This window comes from Labrus bergylta, chromosome 10 (genome assembly GCF_963930695.1).
Source record: "Labrus bergylta chromosome 10, fLabBer1.1, whole genome shotgun sequence".
Taxonomy (NCBI): domain Eukaryota; kingdom Metazoa; phylum Chordata; class Actinopteri; order Labriformes; family Labridae; genus Labrus; species Labrus bergylta.
Window position 1 is genome coordinate 7783994 of NC_089204.1, and position 20112 is coordinate 7804105.

The window sequence follows — 20112 nt, forward strand, 5'->3', positions numbered from 1 at the left end:
TTGGTATTTATTCCAATGAGCCCGCCTCATCCACCAATCACAGCGCTGCTCGGAAAACCTTCAGCCAATCAATAGGCGACGCTGTGACTCACCAAATAAGGAAAGACAGCACCAAATAAGGAAACATTGTATCTCTTTATAAGGAAGAAAGTAGATCCTGTGTTGTGATATCACTCCGCTGATTTAAACGCGGATCTAAAAGGAGACATTTAAATGAGTCCCTGAATCATAAAGAGATCAACTCTGCGTACATGTTGGAGTAAATGTGATTATTTGTACGACAACTGAGAGGATATAGAGATGTTCCGGTTCGCAATGCGGACTATTTAAGATGGCGGAGCGACACAGAAGGCGCTCTCCGCGTTGTCCTTTTTGAGAAAGTGCTCGGAGTTTTGGAGATAGAGGAGGAGGGTGAACAAACGCAGCGGGGTTGAAGGGTCTCGGGGGCAGCATCACTTTCCAAAGTTTGTCTCGCTAATTTCCTGGAGTCTCAGAACCTTCGACCGGGCCCGTTTTGTTTACATTTTGTGGCACATGCGCATGCGTTTATCTGCGTTTCACCACTCCGCGCGCTCCAGCTGGTTCGGCTGGCGTTCACAGACTCGGTCCAGTGAATAGAATGATACCGAGCCGGGCCGGGTCGGCACCAGCAGGAAACGGGTCCGCTTCAGGCAGGGGAACCACAGGACACGGGGCGGGGGTTGTCGGCATCGGGATCCGTCCCGTGTTGGTGAGAGCGGGGCAGGTTTTACCGGGGGGCAGCGACAGCGCCGGGGCTGCGGGGCGACAGGGGGGCAGGGACTCAGTCGGGATGCTGGGGGCGAACGGTCCAGGTGGTCCACGAGGTGTGAGACCGGGGAACGGCACCGGGGTGACCTCTCTGCAGACCGCGGTCCAGGCCGGCATGGTGGCGCTAAACGCGGGAATCGTGCTGCCTCACGGAGCCCGGTTCGACCCGGACAGGGAGAGCGCTCCGCTGTGCAGCGGCTCGGAGAATGACTCGGACTCGGGGGATGATGACGACCCCGTGGGTTCACTCGGGGACAGCAGGAGAGGGGTGAAGCGGGAGAGGGGAGAGATGGAGGCGGTGGTGACCGGGCAGGAGGTGGGGGTTCCTCCCGGAGGCTACGGTATGGTGCCCGGAGGGGTCGCCGGAGCAAAGCCGGGGAAGAAGACACGTGGGCGCGTGAAGATCAAGATGGAATTTATTGACAACAAGTTGAGACGTTACACCACCTTCAGTAAGAGGAAGACCGGGATTATGAAAAAGGTGAGTCAGGTGATCTGGATCTGATCCAAGTGCAGAGAGTGTCATGTTGTTAGGCCTGAACAGTCTGCAGGATGAAACTCTGCTGCTGCTGTGTGCTCACTCACAGAGTCACCAGTGAGGGAACACCTGAGTTACCTGTCCTGTCATTAAAGTGGACAAGGTACTGCAGCAGCCACAACAAACACACGACACTTGAAAATGTTGAGAGGTTATAACTCTCCGCTGCTGACGAAGGCTGTCAACATGTGAGTGCGATACTTCCATAGGCTGCTGTAAGAAAACACGTGTTTTAAAAACGACTTTAATAACCGTATGGACATGTACCTGAGCCCTGCAAAACACAATCTCATCAGACAGGTGTATAGCAAATTAGTCCATCGAAACAAAAACTGGAAGCAAACTCCTGCACACACTCTGTATTGCACTAAAACATTATCAACGTCTCCTCAGAGAGATGTTTCCAATGTCTGAGGATAAGAAAGGACACTACTGGGTTTCTTAGACTTGTATTGTTGCTGTGGTATCAAACAGGTGTTGATATCGTTTGATCGTCTCGTGGATCGTTATCAGCGTTTATGGTTCTTGTGTGGTGACGTCACTGCTTCTACAAACTTTTAGTAATCTGATGAAGAATTGTGACACCAAGTGAGTCAGTGGATGTGAGGAAGTCTGAACATTCATGGATGGCAATGAGCTTAAAATAGACTTGAGCAAATGAAAATTCTATTTATGACCATTAACCCCCCCCCCCCCCCCCCCCCCCCAACTATCACACGCACATGGCCTGACACAAACACGCACGCACATACTTCCTGATAAAGTGACACACAAACACTCAGAGCTGTTGCAGGTCCTTCCTCTGTGCAGCAGGACTTTGCTCTCAGGCTGCAGCCATGTGTTGGTGAGCAGCAGCCGGCCTGAAGGTGCCAACAGCTGACAACCTCAGGGAGACTCATCAGAGGACAGTCAGAGAGCACACACACACACACACACACTCACTGTGAGACAGGATACCGTTTCAGGGCTGCAACTCTCCTTATCATCAGCAGCGACTAGTCTGAATAATTTCACTGATCTGTTGATCAATCTTCAAGTGAATAAATGTTGAAAGAGGCTCATTGAGTTTCCAAAGTTGAACCCTAAGGATGTCTTCAAAGAAAGGTTGAAATCAATGTTTGATACTCAAAATCTTTTCCACACCACATGTTTCAATCGATACAATCTGTTATCTTAATGATCAATATTTAAAAAAGGACGGAAGCTTTACAAAAACATGTTTGATGAAACGGGTGTGTAGGAGCAGAATGAATGCATCCAAAGCTGCAGACAAACTGCTGCACACACCGGTTTAAAATGCAAGAAAATAGGTTGCCAATGTTTGTGTGCAGCAGGTTGTCTGCAGTTTTTGATAGTTGAAAACAAAGTTCCACATATTTTGAGAGCTCTCGCCGTAGTGGCGTTCCTGTTTGACAGAAACTGAGCAGATTCTGTTGGAGCTGTCAGATACAGAGCAGCAGGTGGTGATACTGGCTTGTAGCGTTCATCCTTCTGCAGGATTTTGAAAATGGTGGCCATGCCGAAAAAGTGGTAAATTCAGGGAATACAATGGACCAATCACAGGGCCAATGACAGGTTGCGTCGTTTTAACGAGAAGTTGAATTTTTGACGAGATTCATGTCGGGCTATGTGGAAAGGCTTCTGTGTGCAGAAGTGAAAGTCAGGCTTAAATTACACAAAAACATAGCAACAGTTAATACTGACACTTTGCCAATGTTTTTGTGCAGGAAGTTACTTGGCCAAATATTGGTTTCCTGGGACTTTTGTTGCCATGGTTTCAATCAGGTATAGATGTCTTTTTATTTATTATTATTTGAGAGGCCATTGATTGCAGCCCGAGCTGGAACCTCTGAGTGTAGGACGTTTCTGCTTGAAAAGGACTGAAACTTTTTTTTTTTATCTCTCAAAAACGACGGCGTTTAACTTCCTCTGAGCTTCGTGCTGCACGGCTCAGTCGAGTGATTCCCTCCTCGTTGCACAGCAGATGAGATTACCTGCTCCGTGGTGTCATAATTGTCTGCAGCACACTGAAACTTATCTCCACGTATGACTGCCATGTGTACGTCTGTCTCTGTCCGATCTTTAGCCGATGATTCGAAGGTGAGGCGGCCTGCAGGATCACAGCAGCTGATTGGTCCATTTCCCGTCCTGACTGTGAATATAAACCGTTCTAAGCTGCACTTTATTGAGCTGCGGGAGTTTGAATTTGTGCTTTTGTTACTTCAAAGCGCCCGTTCTGTATACGCTGCAGTATTTCTCTGTGTGTGTGTGTGTGTGTGTGTGTGTGTGTGTATCCCAGATTGTTGTCGTGGAAACTGAGGTGTCTTTATGTTGGTTCTTGGCAACACGAGCACTATTTGACAAAGTGCGCTGATGGAGATTTTTTTTATTTTTTCGAAAATGTTGCCCACACTGTGTCAGCCATCACAAACTGACAGGTGGGTGGAGTGGGAGGACTCGTAGTAGACTGGTCTCTAACTGGTTTCATTTTGAAGCATGTGCCTGTTTGTTCTCTCTTCTCATCGCCTCTGTTCGCTTCTTCTACATCATCACACACTTTGATTCAAGGCATGCAAACACAAACGGTTACCTAAAAATGTTGCTGCACACGGTTACTTTATTAACACGTGTTTCCTTGTTTCCGCGCTTTCAGTCTAATAAGTTCATCTTTTAATTTTCTACATTTCTTTTTAAATAAAATCCCTCCGTGGTCTTGCAGCAAACACAGCTAACCTCCAAAAACACAAAGAGGTGAGTGAAACATGAGATCAGAAGCTGCAGTCACAGAAATTCAAACATCAATCCTTTCCTCTTTGAGTAGTTGGAAGACTAGAAAAGTCAAGTCCATTTACATTTACTTCCTGTCAGCACCTGAGCCCTGTCTCTGGTCACTTCCTGTCAGCACCTGAGCTCTGCCTCTGGTCACTTCCTGTCAGCACCTGAGCCCTGTCTCTGGTCACTTCCTGTCAGCACCTGAGCTCTGCCTCTGGTCACTTCCTGTCAGCACCTGAGCTCTGTCTCTGGTCACTTCCTGTCAGCACCTGAGCTCTGTCTCTGGTCACTTCCTGTCAGCACCTGAGCTCTGCCTCTGGTCACTTCCTGTCATCACCTGTGTGTCTCATCAGACTTAAAGCTGTTTGTTTGCACTTCCTGACCTCTCTCTCCTCTCTTGTGTTGTTCTTACTCTCTGATGTTTGTCACTTTGGATAAAAGCGTCTGCTGAGTGAATAGTAGAATAGTAGAAGATCATCCTGATCTATCCAGATGTATCATATCAAAGTTTAAAATCCTGGTATCATGACAACCCTGTGAGGTAAAAAGTTTGTTGGTGAACAAAACATCACTCGCTTCTGCAAACAAGCGACCCTTGGTTTCATATCTTCTATCTTCATAGCGTCTGTTTTCATGGCAGACATTTTGACTCGTAGCAGGAGCGCTCAGCTGTTGCATCATAATCGTGTGTCCTTTCCGTTCAGGTGCATCAATAAGACGATATCAGGACTCTGACGCTGGGCCTTTCCTGCTGTCCTACACCTGTGCTGAAAACATTTGTCAGTTGGTTGATTGATAGAAAATACACTTGAACAATGTAGATGATTCATTGTCTGACAGTGACTGTGATTATTTAGTTTGAGGTGAAGAGTCAGACTCTAAACCTCGTCTGTCTCCACCTCCTGTAAAACCTCAAATCCACAGAAGCTTCTGTTTGTCTCGTTTCTTTTGTTCATGTTTGCTTCCCTGAGTTCTTCTTGTTCCTCTTCTTTATCTGACGCTCAGTCAGGATGTTTGGTTGTGTGACGGAGGGACCAATTGGAGCCTGAGCTGACCCCATCGTCATGAATATTTATGAGAGAATCAGCCGAGCAGAGAAACTTATTAAAGCTGTGTGTGTGTAGGTCTATTTAGTGCTGCCACCGAGGAGCGCACTTAAGGTGACAAATGAGTCCTTACCTACCTTTGGAAGACGGCCAAACATCAGGCTGAGGAGTGGGAAAGACTCTGCAGCTGCTGCATGGATAATGGAGCGAGAGAGAGCGAGTGAGCTGTGATCATTACTTTATGTGAAGATGCATTAATGGGTTAATTAACAGACAACATGTCACCATTGGGTTGTTGGCGGCTTTTTGTAGCCCAGAGTTTAGAATGTGTGGGTGGAGCTTGAGATGAGCTAGGGGGTGGCCATGGCTAATGAGCTAGTTAACCATCAGCACTGTTAGCTGTCCACAGCTGTTTATTAATTTCATTTTCATTTATTATACAGGAAAGTTTAAAAGTAACATTAAGTTACAGTTTAACGTGCCTGACTCAGTTTAAAAAAACTGGTTTCCAGCAGGTTCCTGTTCTGCAGAACATGAAACATAAACCACAGTCATGACACATTGATTATTGATCAGACTGAAGAAGATTAGAGCGCTCGAGGAATGACGGCGACTATCTGCTCGTTTTTAAACCAGCGGTTAGCGGCAGGTGAAGGACAAAATACAAGTTAGGGGTAGTTATGGTGCATTTTATTGACCTCACAGGGGAGGTTCCTGATGACATACCCGACTGGCAACTTAGATTTCCAGCCTTTAGTGGACACAAGAGGAACTGCAGTTTGAGGTTGCAGCTCGGGTGAATTACTACATTCTTACAACACAAGCACACTAAACCTCTCCAGTTATTAATGTTTGTAGTGTGCCATTGAGCGTGTGCAGTAGCGTCTGTCAGTAACCTCTCTCGGCCCTGTCGTCATATTATGGCACCAAAAAGGCAATTATCTGTGAGCAGCAGCAGATAGAGAGCGTTGGATATGAACCATAATGAACACAGTGTTGGAGCATGAATGTGTGCTTCAATAAAGTCCTTAGATTTGAATGTGACGAGTCTCCTCCTGCTTTGTGTTGCTCTCAGCTGCACAATGACACATTTATCAGAGCGCTCGCCGAGGTGATGCTGACGGCACTCGGCCTTCGCTGCATCCTCCACACAACTTCTGACTCATTTAAATGAAAAGGCTTTCTCAGGGGTTCACTGTGAGTGCAGCCTCAACGTGTGTGTTTCTTGGAGTGAGGGTGTGTGTGTGTGTGCGTGTGCGTGTGCGTGTGCGTGTGCGTGTGCGTGTGTGTGTGCGCTGCTCTCATTGTTCCTCTGTACACCCGGGGGTCTGAGTGTGTGTGTGTATTGTATAATGAATGACACGGCGGCACAGTGTGACGGTGGCCTCACGTTACACAGCCGGCTGAGGCTGCACGATATAGTCAAAAACTTCTATTACTGGGGCACAGATGGCCTAGCGGTTAGGTTGCACTCAATGTACGGAGGCTTTAGTCCTCCAAGCTGGGCAGCCTGGGCTCAAGTACGACCTGTGGCTCCTTTTCTGCAGGTCATTCCCCCCTTTCTCTCCCGGTTTCCTACTCTTTTCCCTTTCTTATCAAATACGAATAAAGGTTTTTTAATTTTGGGTCTTCTTATGCCTTTATTTAGAGATAACACAGTGGATAGAGTCAAAAATTGGTCCACCGACTTGGAGGACTACAGCCTCTGTACATCGGCACGCACTAACTGATAAGCCACTAGTGACACAATCTGTTTCATTTTGTAGCCATGTTATAAAATTATATTCTTATGTTGTGTGTATTGCTTTTGCAGCTGCTCTCAAATTCAGTGAAAAAGGTCTCCAGAACTCATATTGCATTTATTTTGTCAGATATTGTGATCGTGATATAATTCACAGGTAGTGTAAGATTAAATGTTGCATTACAACTTTCATTTGTCACATATAAAACAAGTAAAATTGTGATGTTGTGAGATTTCGTTGGCGTCTTAACCAAACAAACATTTTTTATTACATGTGGAGAACAAAGCTTGTAGCTCAGAGCGTCTCTGCAGCACATCACTTCATCATAATGCAGTTTGATGACACGTTTACCTTTTACTGTTTAACTGCAGGTTCTAGTAGTCGGGAGTCGTGTTGTCACCTCATTTATTTAGCAATCATTTCTGCAACCCTACTGCTGTCTCCCTCTGCACTTAACCCTCAGGCATCAGTTTAATTTACTACCCTCTTAAGTCGCTAAGGACAAAAATGTCCACTTCCAAAAAACTGCTATAAAAATAGAACAGATTGATATTATTTTTTACTTTTTTCTGCATAAATCTCTTAAACAACTCCATCCCTGCTCAAAACTACCAAATATTGAATAATTATCAGGAATTTAACCCATTAAATGCCAGTTTGATTACATGATTCATGTTCACAGGGAATTACATTTTAAATCTGATGCTACACAAAAACTAACAATGCATCAAAGTAAATATTTCAGATAATCTTTGACATATCCAAGACTGATTTAAAAAAATAAAGAGGAAACATTTGCCCAAAAGGACAAAAATTCCATAGTGATGCAAGAGGGTTAATGAACGTTAACTTGTGTCCAGATCCCTACCAGACCCCCTAACACACACACACACACACACACACACACACCCTCCCCTGCTACAATCAGTCTCTCGGCTTTATCTGTCTCTGTATTCTGAGAACTTTATCTGAAGTCATTTTCGCTTCATGGCTGCTCTACGTCACCGTTCACTACAGATGTATTTTTAGGTTCTTCTAGTGTTTTCTTGGCTCAGTTGAGTTTCTCATGCTGTGTTTTTTAGGGCGTGTCTTCACACCTCGCCATGTTAGTTCAGTTTGGAAAGCTGTCAATCAAACCCTGGTGTGGGACCAAACAACCGCACAGAGACTGCTGGAAAAGGAGGGTCTCTGTCTGCTTTCTGTTTGTAGTAGAAGAACATGAAGTGACCTCGCACTGACCTCACTGCAGGAAGTAACCAGCGTAGACCCTCTCTGTTCATCATCACTGAACATTAAAGACCACAGGCAGACCTGACGGAGTTTCAGGGACAGTTTGGGTTGAAGAGCAGGTCCTGATTCAGGAGGACTAACGTGGTCCTGGTTCCGGAGGACTAACGTGGTCCTGGTTCAGGAGGATTATCGTGGTCCTGGTTGAGGAAGACTAACGTGGTCCTGGTTCAGGGGGATTATCGTGGTCCTTCTCCTGAATTGTCTTTTATAATGGTCTTCAGAGACTCCAGAACATCAACATATTATTTTCTAACTGCATCGTTTACCTTCAGTGATAAATACAAACAATATAAAAAGTGATGAGTAGAGTCTGTCCAGTTAGAAACTGTAAAGAGTCTTTGGAGCAGCCACAGCCAATCAGGAGGCAGCTCGTCTTTGTTTACTTCTGACCAATCAGAGAGGATTTTCCTGGTGCATCACACATTTAGGTCCTCCTGTAAATGTCCCCAGACATGAGGTAATTTGCAACAAACTGGTCCAATATTCAGACCAGAGCAAACAATCTATAGGTGTGAAGACATTTTATAGACTAAACAATGAAACGACTCTGTGGACAATTGGTTTAATTGATACATCAGATTGATGATAACCAGAATGATCTCATGTTGCAGCACGTCTTGATTCCTCTTCGTCTCTTTCCAGGCGTATGAACTCTCCACCCTGACGGGGACGCAGGTTCTGCTGCTTGTGGCGAGTGAAACGGGTCACGTCTACACTTTTGCCACCCGCAAACTCCAACCCATGATCACGAGCGAAACAGGAAAAGCTCTGATCCAAACGTGCCTCAACTCGCCTGACTCGCCCCCCCGCTCTGACCCCTCCATGGACCAGCGCATGAGTGCCACCGGCTTCGAGGAGACGGACCTCACCTACCAGGTGTCTGAGTCGGAGAGCATGGGCGACACAAAGGTGAGAATCAAAGACTTCTTATACATCAGTCCTTTAAAGAGGTGGACACGCAAAACACTACCTCACATTGAGAAGAACTTCATGAGGCTGCAGCTGAATGCACTTGTTTCTGTTCCCTACCTGTAGTCCTACACAGACCTGAAATGTAGTCCAACAGAGACCTGAAATGTAGTCCAACAGAGACCTGAAATGTAGTCCAACAGAGACCTGAAATGTAGTCCAACAGAGACATGAAATGTAGTCCAACAGACACATGAAATGTAGTCCAACAGAGACATGAAATGTTGTCCAACAGAGACCTGAAATGTAGTCCAACAGAGACCTGAAATATAGTCCAACAGAGACCTGAAATGTAGTCCAACAGAGACCTGAAATGTAGTCCAACAGAGACATGAAATGTAGTCCAACAGACACATGAAATGTAGTCCAACAGAGACCTGAAATGTTGTCCAACAGAGACCTGAAATATAGTCCAACAGAGACATGAAATGTTGTCCAACAGAGACCTGAAATGTAGTCCAACAGAGACCTGAAATATAGTCCAACAGAGACCTGAAATGTAGTCCAACAGAGACCTGAAATGTAGTCCAACAGAGACATGAAATGTAGTCCAACAGACACATGAAATGTAGTCCAACAGAGACCTGAAATGTTGTCCAACAGAGACCTGAAATATAGTCCAACAGAGACCTAAAATGTAGTCCAACAGAGACGTGAAATGTTGTCCAACAGAGACCTAAAATGTAGTCCAACAGAGACCTAAAATGTAGTCCAACAGAGACCTGAAATATAGTCCAACAGAGACCTGAAATGTAGTCCAACAGAGACCTGAAATATAGTCCAACAGAGACCTGAAATATAGTCCAACAGAGACATGAAATGTTGTCCAACAGAGACCTGAAATATAGTCCAACAGAGACATGAAATGTTGTCCAACAGAGACCTGAAATGTAGTCCAACAGAGACCTGAAATATAGTCCAACAGAGACCTGAAATGTAGTCCAACAGAGACCTGAAATGTAGTCCAACAGAGACATGAAATGTAGTCCAACAGAGACCTGAAATGTTGTCCAACAGAGACCTGAAATATAGTCCAACAGAGACATGAAATGTTGTCCAACAGAGACCTGAAATGTAGTCCAACAGAGACCTGAAATATAGTCCAACAGAGACCTGAAATGTAGTCCAACAGAGACCTGAAATGTAGTCCAACAGAGACATGAAATGTAGTCCAACAGACACATGAAATGTAGTCCAACAGAGACCTGAAATGTTGTCCAACAGAGACCTGAAATATAGTCCAACAGAGACCTAAAATGTAGTCCAACAGAGACGTGAAATGTTGTCCAACAGAGACCTAAAATGTAGTCCAACAGAGACCTGAAATATAGTCCAACAGAGACATGAAATGTAGTCCAACAGAGACCTAAAATGTAGTCCAACAGAGACCTGAAATATAGTCCAACAGAGACCTAAAATGTAGTCCAACAGACATGAAATGTTGTCCAACAGAGACGTATTTTCCACTAAACACAGCGGGGAAAAAAAGAATAGAAAAATGATGTCATAGCTCCCATCCCTATGAGGTGACTATAAAAATGTCAGGGTCAAAGGTGAAAGGTCAGTGCAGACGATCAGTATATTTTCTTTGTTTCTTCGTTCCTCTGCTCATGGATAAATGTTGCAGGAAATGTCTCCAAAAAAGGCTTGAGGAGAGAAGGAGCGCAAAAGATGAAATCCACGAGCAGTTGTGGAAAATAATCTCTCCTATTGTAAACAGAGTAGTGAACTTTAGCCTGCTGTATGTGAGGCGTCGGCTTTGAGCCTGTGGTCATGTTTTAATTAAAGCAGAAAAACGTCTGCGTAGTCCTTCAAAGGGCCGAGAGTATTATCTCTGTCTGCACTTCACCTCTCTGACCTCTCATCCAGGAAAGCCTGGTAACCCTGGGACTGATAAATCACGGCAGGTCTGGGTTGTGTTAGGGTGAGAAACATGCAGCCGGCTATAGGAAGGTGTTTATCTTTGATTATGGGATGGATGAAACACTGAGATAGTTCAACACAGCGGACGTCTCTGAAAACATCGGACAATCACGCACGTTTCTCTGAACTCTCACAGAACAGGTCCAGTGTTCAGTGCTTCACTGCTCAATGTTTTAAAACAACAAAATATCTGTTATTTTAATAATCCGTAGAAGATTATGAAATCCCAATAATTTCACAGGAGAGGAATGAATCCATCAAACACTGAGCTGCAGTGTGCAGGAGTCTATCTGCATTTTGTGATCGTTAAAAAAAGCAATGAAACTTTTTTTTTTTGTGCCAAGGACTTTGGTTTGTGTTGCCATGGTGTTGAGACGGTCTTTAATATCATATCAGGGTTTAGAAGTGTTGTCTCATGATGGCCCTCGTTTGGCGTGATGTGTTAAAAAGCGATAGAAGATGAAATCACTTTCCGTTTGACCCTTTCATGACCCCGATGAGATGCTTCTGCTTCGTCACTTTGCTGCTAACGTTCTTAAACTTCTGCTCTTTGACGTTTGGAAGTGAAGCGATGAACTCAACGACACACACGCTTCACTGTCCACACATTTTGCGCGATCAAGGGAGCTGAGACGGCGTCCTCCGTGTGCGCAGCCTCTGTGCAGCAAACACTTGTGTCCTGTTTGCTGTTGTCACAAAGTGCACACACTAACTCTGCTCCGTGGAGACGGACCGACCTCTGCATGTTAAGCCGCTCTTCTTGCCCGCTCTGCTCATTGATAAAAATTAGATTCGGCCTCTGTTACCTTATATGGTCTGGTTTCCCTGCCTGTTCTCTTGGCTGAGGCCCCTCACATTCCTTATAAGCTGCAGCTGTCTTTAGAGTCCTGTGATTTCCCCCCTCTTAACCCCCCCCCCCCCCCCCCCCAAACACACTCATGTGGTGAGATGGAGGTATGGATGTAGATATGAGCAGGTGGGATGGAAACATTGGAGCGATACTTTTGGTTCTGTTTCATGTGATGTCTGTCGGTTGTTGATCGCTCTGCGGTCTGAGACCCTGAGAACAAAGCTCACACAGGGACACGCTGCTACATGACACTCAGGACTAATACATGATGTCATGGAGTGGATTTATGTGTTAGTGCGGCTAGAGGAATGCTTTTAAAAAACATGTTGGTCTGACTGAAAACATATAAAGTTGAATATTAAGATTTACATAACTTGATCGGGGGATGATCAGCTTCAAACCCAAACTGACCCGAGGTGTTCTGAGCATGCTAACAGATCCCTCTCTGGGTTTTGACACGGAGGTCGACCTGGTGGAGATCAGCATGGAGAGTGTTGGAGAGAGAGAAGCAGACGAGGAGAAACAGGACACGCTGTGAGAGAGAAACAAGATATTGTTTGTTGATCAATCTTGATTTCTGATTGTTTGACGTTTTTTGTTTATTTTTATTGATTTGAAGTCCACATATGATGCAGATCTCCATTTTAAAACTGCCTTACAGTATAGTGTTACAATGCTGGATGCCCATGCTAAACGTGGACAAAGCTTCAGATCATGAGGTAGACGTATGTTGGAGTAATCCTAGGATGAGTCTGCAGAGGGCACTAAACGGTTTGTTCTGTAAATCACAACAAAGTTCCCTGATATGAAACCAAGAACTTCCCCAGACGGCTTCAAGCCTCTACATGAGACGCTGAAACCTCTTACATAGACTCTCTTCTCCCAGTACTGGAGAGCAGCCCTCCCTGGCAGTCCTGCAGCGTTCTGCACCCACCTGAAGGCTTCCAGAGAGCTGGAATTAATTAATCCCGGGGGGAACTTGGTAAATGAGGAGAATATGGGATATTTAACAGCACAGAGGACGCAGCTAAATGTATGCAGCATCTAAGACAAATTACCCTGCAAAGACAGTAAAGCATATCGTATTGCATCGCACCATAACTTACTAGCAAGCAGTTAGCGCATCAGCAGAAAGTATCAGAAGTCTTCAATCGTTTCAAAGTGAATCATGACTTAAAAACTTTGAGCTGTCGGCTTTAAAAAAAAACAAACATGCCGTCCATGAAGCGCGATCAACCGCTTTAGCATCTCATCAGAAAGCTTCCTTTGCGTTTAGTTCAGGCAGCAGACCCGACACGAGCTAAGCTAATGCTACTGTTAGCCTTAAACACAAACCTATTTAACTGCTTGTTACAAGGAAAGCTGATAAACAGGACTGGGTAATTGTAGCTCTGTTACAGCCAGTTAGAGCTACAGCATGCAGGTCGAACATGCAGGACGCAAAACCTTCTCTCTCTCTCTCTCTCTCTCTCACTCACTTAGCAGCAGCTCTCACTCGTTCACCCAGCAGAGAGAAGTTAGCATCAGGGCTACATCCATGTGGTGGCATCTCTGATTTTTCTATCCACAATATTCTTTGAAAGTGTTTAACTCGATTAATCCCTGAATAATCTGCAGGACACTCGATGGCTGAATCAGCTGCAGCCCTAAAAACGTCTGAGCAGCAGGTCGGCTTAATGCACGTCTGGAACGTCTGGACCCAATTCATCAGGACTGTGGTGTGTCATACATACAGTCCAGGCTAGTCTAAACAGAGCGGAGTCTGAAAGGCTGGTCGGGGGGTGTGGGGTGTTTTTTTTTTTTTTTTTTTTGGAGAAATGACAGAGAGGCTGAGGAGATAAGCAGACGTGATTTAATGTTCAAATCTGTGCTCATAAAATCACGTGACGGCAGAGATACTCTTGCACGTATACACCTCAGTTAAACTACGACTGGAAGAGGCGTTCTGAGCATGCTCCACAGTTCCTGTGCCGAGGTTCAACCAGGAAGTCAAACTGCAGAAATATGTAGCATTACGAGTCGTGTTGACGTCTGCCTTCAGCTATCACCATACACTAGAGGGATGGCGTGCATCGTATTTGAACCAAAGTAAAGCGTAGAGCACGTAAGAAATGTACAGAGCTGTAAAGTCGTCCATTTTTTGTTACAAGCTGTTTGCTAATTGACTCCTCTCACTCCTTCTCTCGCTCTGATCTGTGTTTTTGTTTTCAAAGCCTGGCTACTTTTCAACCCTCTGGATCATTCAAATACTGGAGATTGAATCATTTTAAAACACGTGGTATCCAAAGTAGCAACGTTTTGACATTCTAAATGACCTCACTCAGTTTTGGATCAGATAAACTTCTTCATTTCAGATTTGAAAAACATGCAAAAATGTTTCTCTAGAAATGTGCTGATATTTAGCTGAGCTCGTCACCATCATCACCTTCTAGAAGGATCTTTAGCCGAGTGAAGCTTTGAGCAGTGTGGTGTCAGAATGTGCCGAGCATCGCAGCACAGCTTTGTGCTGATTGTTTGTTAAAGTTTGAGACTTTGAGGAGAACTGTGAGTCACGTCTTCATCATGTAATCATCTGCTGCTGAGGGGCGATTCAATCTGCTCAGTTTGAAGGGAAGAGTCACACGGAGGAGCTGGAGTTTGATTCTACTGAGAGGAGAGATGAGAAGACGTAAAGTTAAAGGTGTGTGACGCTGTTCGTCTGCATGAGATCAGACTTCACACCCTGAATGGAGTACTCACAAACCAGCAGCTGAAGTCCCCCAGTTTAAAACATTAGGCCTATGGAAAGGCATTGTGGGTAATGTAATGTCTGACACAGAGTTGAAGGATCAGCTCATCACAAAGAAGAGGGTACGTCCCCCCCCAGCTGATCTTCTTGGCTTCAGTTGCTGCTCTTCAATATCCGATGTGCCTGCTGTGCAGATGTTTTTATGATTTTGGGGTTATTTTTGGACCGGGGTGGCAAAATCCCACAACTCATGTTTGCAGAGAGGATCTGGCTCAGGATCAAGTTCTCAGTATATCACAGCCTCTTCCTCTTCCTCCTCTCTCCCTTCCTCCTCTTCCTCATCTTCCTCCTCCTCTCCCTCTTCCTCCACATCCTCTTACTCCCTCACTTTGTCTCTCTCTCTCTCTCTCTCTCTCTCTCGTTTGTATTCTGAAGTTTATCCGTCTCTCATTATCTCCGATCACACACTTCACTGTTTCATTTATACATATTAAACGGAGCAGAGCCGGTCCAGACTGAGCATGCTCCCCTGACCGCTGGCTGTTTATATTCCCATGTTGTTGCTCTTTGACGTCCTCTTCGTCCCACAGCTTGTGCACTTCTTATAAATCTGAAGAAGATTCTTCTAATTCACGGCCTTGAAGGGATTGTTTAAATAGTTTAAAATCCTGTCTGCTTTGTATCTGAAGGCTGCTGTGTGAACAAGAACCTTAAAGACGTACACACTTCTCACCAGATGACCTCGACCTGCTGACAAAGTTACATAGTGCTTAAAACAGGCGAGCGGGGCGCTCTGTGGACGCCATGAGAGAGACGCCATTCTCCCTGCTGGAAGTTATTGTTCTATTAGATCGACTATGAAACTACTGGAGGAGGAGGAGTTACAGAATGTTGCTTTAAAACATGAAGCAGAGAGAAAGGGCTGTCTGATGGAAAACTGAAGATGTTAAAAATATTAAATATATTTTTCTCTCGTCTTGTCTAAACGTTCTCCACAGCCGTTAGCTTCTGTCTCTGCTCGACTCCTGCAAACAGAAGACGTGTTGACCTCCATCCACTGCATCTACAGCTTTTATAACCCGACCTGTAAAAAAGCTGCAGTGTCCCTTTAAATGTGGCGCTGTGCCTTTAAGAGATAAAAGTCTTCATGTCTTTACTCGAGTTGTTGGAGCGGAGCGGGGACTTGAAGTAGGTGGCTGAGACAGAGAGATAATAAGAGGTTAATTCACAGATATTTGCTCTTATCTTAGACACACTATGTTGGTGTCAGAGGGGAGAACAGCGACGTTATGTCACCCCCTCTCCCCCCCTCCCCCTCCTCTTTCCCCCCCTTATTTTACAGCAAGCAACTGGACAGGTCAGCCTCCATTGGCTGCACCTCCTCCTCTTGGGCTGCCTTGCCTTTTTTAGCAGTCCCAAATGGAGCTGCAAATTCCATGTTGCTGGCAGGGTGACAGGCGGCGAGATGGGAGCCAGCAAATGGGAGATTAGACGAGGTGCAGGCTCCAGTAAACTGCACAATGGGCTCTCCAAGCAGCACTGCACCGGCCTGCCAGTTGTCACCTTCAATTTGGAGTGATTAATCCCTGGTGAATAGGGCATCATTTGTGTCATTCTCCCTTTAATTACTCCCTCATTTCCTCCTCCTTTTCAAACCGCCTCCTCTGTCCGATGTCTGAGAGTGAGCCGGGCAGAGGACGCTTTTATTTTATTTGACCATATATAGAACTCTTGGGACCCAGGAAATGTAGGAAAGCAGCATCTTAAGAGCTTTAAGGAGAAACAAAAGAACGCTCCATACTCTCGTGATGACCTTGGATAAGATGGCTGATGAGTTCACATTAGTCCTGATCCTTTAAATATGAGGACTTCCTTAATGTTTAGAGTTTGTGCAGGAGGAGCAGAACTACCTGATATCTCGCTCCGTCTCTCTTCTTAAATAAACGATTTGTATGTCATGAAGGCTGCTCTCGTTGAGGATTCATTGCTGATTTCAGACGACTCAGCGCTTCACTCGCACAACTATAAATTGTGACTTCATTCGTTTTCGTTCTGGTTCCTCATCACACTAAGTGCTCCCCCCCCCATGCAGGTTGGACTGTGGTTAGATCACATTTAATACAGAGAGAGTTTTTAAAACAAGTTCTAGAAGAAAATCTGGAATCAAAACTTTTAAAATCTCCTCAATTTTATCTCGGGCTGATTCAAATTTTTAGAAATATTTTTCCAGATTGTAAAATTGAACATGCATCCTCCTTAGAGCGTGAACTAAACAGACCTCTTGCATACGGTATTCTAAATAACTGGACTGATGGAACTGTAACTGTAGCTTCACCATGCTTTGAAAAACAAACCTGTTACATGTTTTTGTTGAGTTCTGACATCACCTCAAATATAGCAAAGAGAATCACTCCCATGATTCCCTGCCAGCCTCAACGTCCTCTTTTGTTATTGTTTTTGATGGAGTGCCCCCTGGTGGTGGATTTTACATACTGTGCCTTTAAGCAGGGATCAGTGAGTCTACCTCTGCTGCTCTGATGGTCGACTCGATGCTGTGAATAACAACCAATCAGAACAGTTCAGATCTGCAGAGCCCAACCCCGAAAGTTCCTGCTCTTCTAGAAAGTCCTGCCCCTAAAGTAGGGACCTGTTGGGGGTTAGATAAAGTTCCCAGGACTCAGTTAGGACTTTACGTTGTAAACACAGCTTTACTGATATAGCGTATTGTTTACACTGTATTTTGACCCGTCACAATAAGAGCGTGTGCTTTCTTCTTTGGTGATGTCAAAGGATCATGAGCTGAGGAGGAAGTGACTGAGCTGAATCTTTGGTCACAGAGATGATTGTGCGTCTGCAGCATCACAGAGCTGCTCCGTGTTTACTATGCAGCGCCTTGACTCTGAACTAAAAGCCAGCGCTGTTTATAGAGCCGGCGGTCGAACAGCAGACACACAGAGGTGGTCAAACAAAGCAGTGGGTCAGTGGAAGCTCGTATGTAGGTCACAGAGATAAGAGTGGGTTTGAGTCGACCCGGCAGGTTCAAACCTGGATCATCAGTCAGGGCTGAAAACTTCATGATGAGCTCTGATCCCAAACCAGTGTTCAGTTAATGACCTGAACTCCTCGCGATGCGGATCAGACTGCGGTCATGGAAGTGTAAGGAAGCCTCACAACTTCAAATAAATAAACTGGATAAAAACTTTGTTGTCGAGGCTTTTGCATGATGAATCTTAAAACGTCATGCAGCTTTAAGGCAGGTCAAATCAAGTGTCTGATCTGTGAGACTGAAGCATCGCCCCGTGTGGTGAGGTGAAGCTCAGAGCTCCTTTCATTGGCTGATTGATGTTCTTAAACGTTCTTGTAGAGGTCAGACGGATCTACAGAATGTTTATGTGATACTGTACTGTGTTTCAAACCATCTGTGGGAAGTACATGGACTCCTGAGATTTCTGAAATACTTCAAACTGAAGCAGAACTTCACTCTCTCTTGTTCGGCCTCATTCATTTGAGCGGCTCAGATTCAGATGGCGTCCGTCTCTCCACGTGTTCTCCTGCCGCCTCAGCTGGCGTGGGAAGGGTTAACTCTCCCTCGGAGGGGCTCGGGTTTCCCTCCAGCTGTCTGAACCCTCAGCTGTTTCTGCTCCTGCCCCTCTCACGTCCCCCTCCCGGTCCCCCCTTGTCACCCTCGTCCACCCCGTCCTTAAACTCACACAGGTTGAACTCTGCTTCTCGTACCACACACACACACACACACACACACACACACACTCTGTGGTGGTAGTTATTTCCTGTGTGTTTGAAAAGATGTGTTATGTTTGTATGACAGGTGTTTATATGAAGTAAAGTCGCTTCTTGCTAACACAGCTGTCGATGTTATCCTAACTTCATGTTTTTATACCAGTGAAGAGAACGAGTCTAAAAGACGAGCTGTACCTGCATTTAATCCGTTAGCCGTTAGCAATGCCGAAAATTGTGGAGAGAAAAGTTTCCTGTACGATATATCGGATACTGTGAATACATATCGGCCGATATCTTTTGTAGATCTGTCTCGATCTTAAGAGATCGATTGATATAGATGTACGGACACATTTATTACGATTATGTTTTTATTTAACACTGTGTGTGTGTGTGTGTGTGTGTGTGTGTGTGTGTGTGTGTGTGTGTGTGTGTGTGTGTGTGTGTGTGTGTGTGTGTGTGTGTGTGTGTGTGTGTGTGTGTGTGTGTGTGTGTGTGTGTGTGTGTGTGTGTGTGTGTGTGTGTGTGTGTGTGTGTGTGTGTGTGTGTGTGTGTGTGTGTGTGTGTGTGTGTCCGTCCGTCCGTCCGTCCCCCCTCTGACTGTTTAACTAAAGGTTTGAAGGACCTTGGACTGTCACAAACTCTGAGCAGGACGGCGCTCTGAGTGGCTAACTGAGCGTCGGCTCTATGCACGTTTGTTCTGTGGATAAGAGCAGCTTGTATGAGACGCCACATGCTCTGCCATCTGCAGCACGCCATCAACTTTACTGTCACAACTTTCACTGTTTGATCATCTGACGAGATTTTAACACGAGATAACTCAGAAATCGTTGTGTTGAGGCGTTACAATCTGAACATCTTTCATATTAAACACATGAAGAGGTGTGTATGTGTTGGAAGGCCTTATCAGTGCTGGATCGTCCACCTCTCACCCATGTAATCAGTCACATATAAAAACCAACAAGCCCTGCTCAGAGAGGACTGATCATCAGCTTGTAATAATAAGAGGGTAATAAAACTTTAATGAACAGCTCTGATATAGAGAGAAGTATTTTACAACAAAGAGAAGACACAGGAAAATAACAGAAGATGTGCAAATGATACACTTGCAAATTGTACCAGCATGTTTATTTCTGCTGTAAAGTTGGACATTTTAACATGGAGCTCTATGGGGACTGACTCACTGCAGGAGACAGACTCTAGTGGACACTGGAGGAACTGCAGCTGTAAAGATGGACATTTTAACATGGAGCTCTATGGGGACTGACTCACTGCAGGAGACAGACTCTAGTGGACACTGGAGGAACTGCAGTTTTAGGAAAATTGTCGTCATAAGGTCAACAACTATAAATACACCCTCGCGAGCCAGCATCAGAATAACTCAGATTGCACATTTTAAGCCTCTGCTATGGTTTAAAGTTTGTCAGCCTTTGGGGGGCCACCTACTGGCCTGGGACCCCAGGCAGTTGCCTGTTGACTAGCAGTATGAGTATGCTGTAGTGTTATCTTACCTTGCGTCGTGTAGTCTGAATTTGAATCTCCCTGTCATCCGGCTTGGTAGTCAGTATGCTGTGAAAGTCTTTAAAATAAAAGATTATATGCAGTGTATAAATTATGTCTAAACATGAGCACATGTATCCGTCTCCTTTAAATAAACATGGATCGTTTTTATTTAATCATGATCTATGATCTCCAGATGTGTGCAAAGTAAGCTGTGTGCTATCAGCTAC

At 45.0% G+C, this 20112-nt stretch overlaps 1 protein-coding gene across 3 annotated transcripts in view; it reads left to right on the forward strand.

Moving 5' to 3' along the window:
* Nucleotides 1–265: 265 nt before the first annotated feature.
* Nucleotides 266–20112, forward strand: part of srfb (serum response factor b) — a 29837-nt gene continuing 9990 nt past the window's right edge. For 2 of the 3 annotated variants that reach the window (XM_065959405.1, XM_065959406.1), the window contains exons 1-2: nt 266–1270; nt 8820–9086. In XM_065959405.1, coding sequence (XP_065815477.1) covers nt 620–1270; nt 8820–9086 — 918 coding nt within the window. In that variant the 5' untranslated portion in view covers nt 266–619. The remainder of the gene's footprint in view (nt 1271–8819; nt 9087–20112) is intronic. The other variant, XM_020638208.3, reaches the window with a different exon arrangement.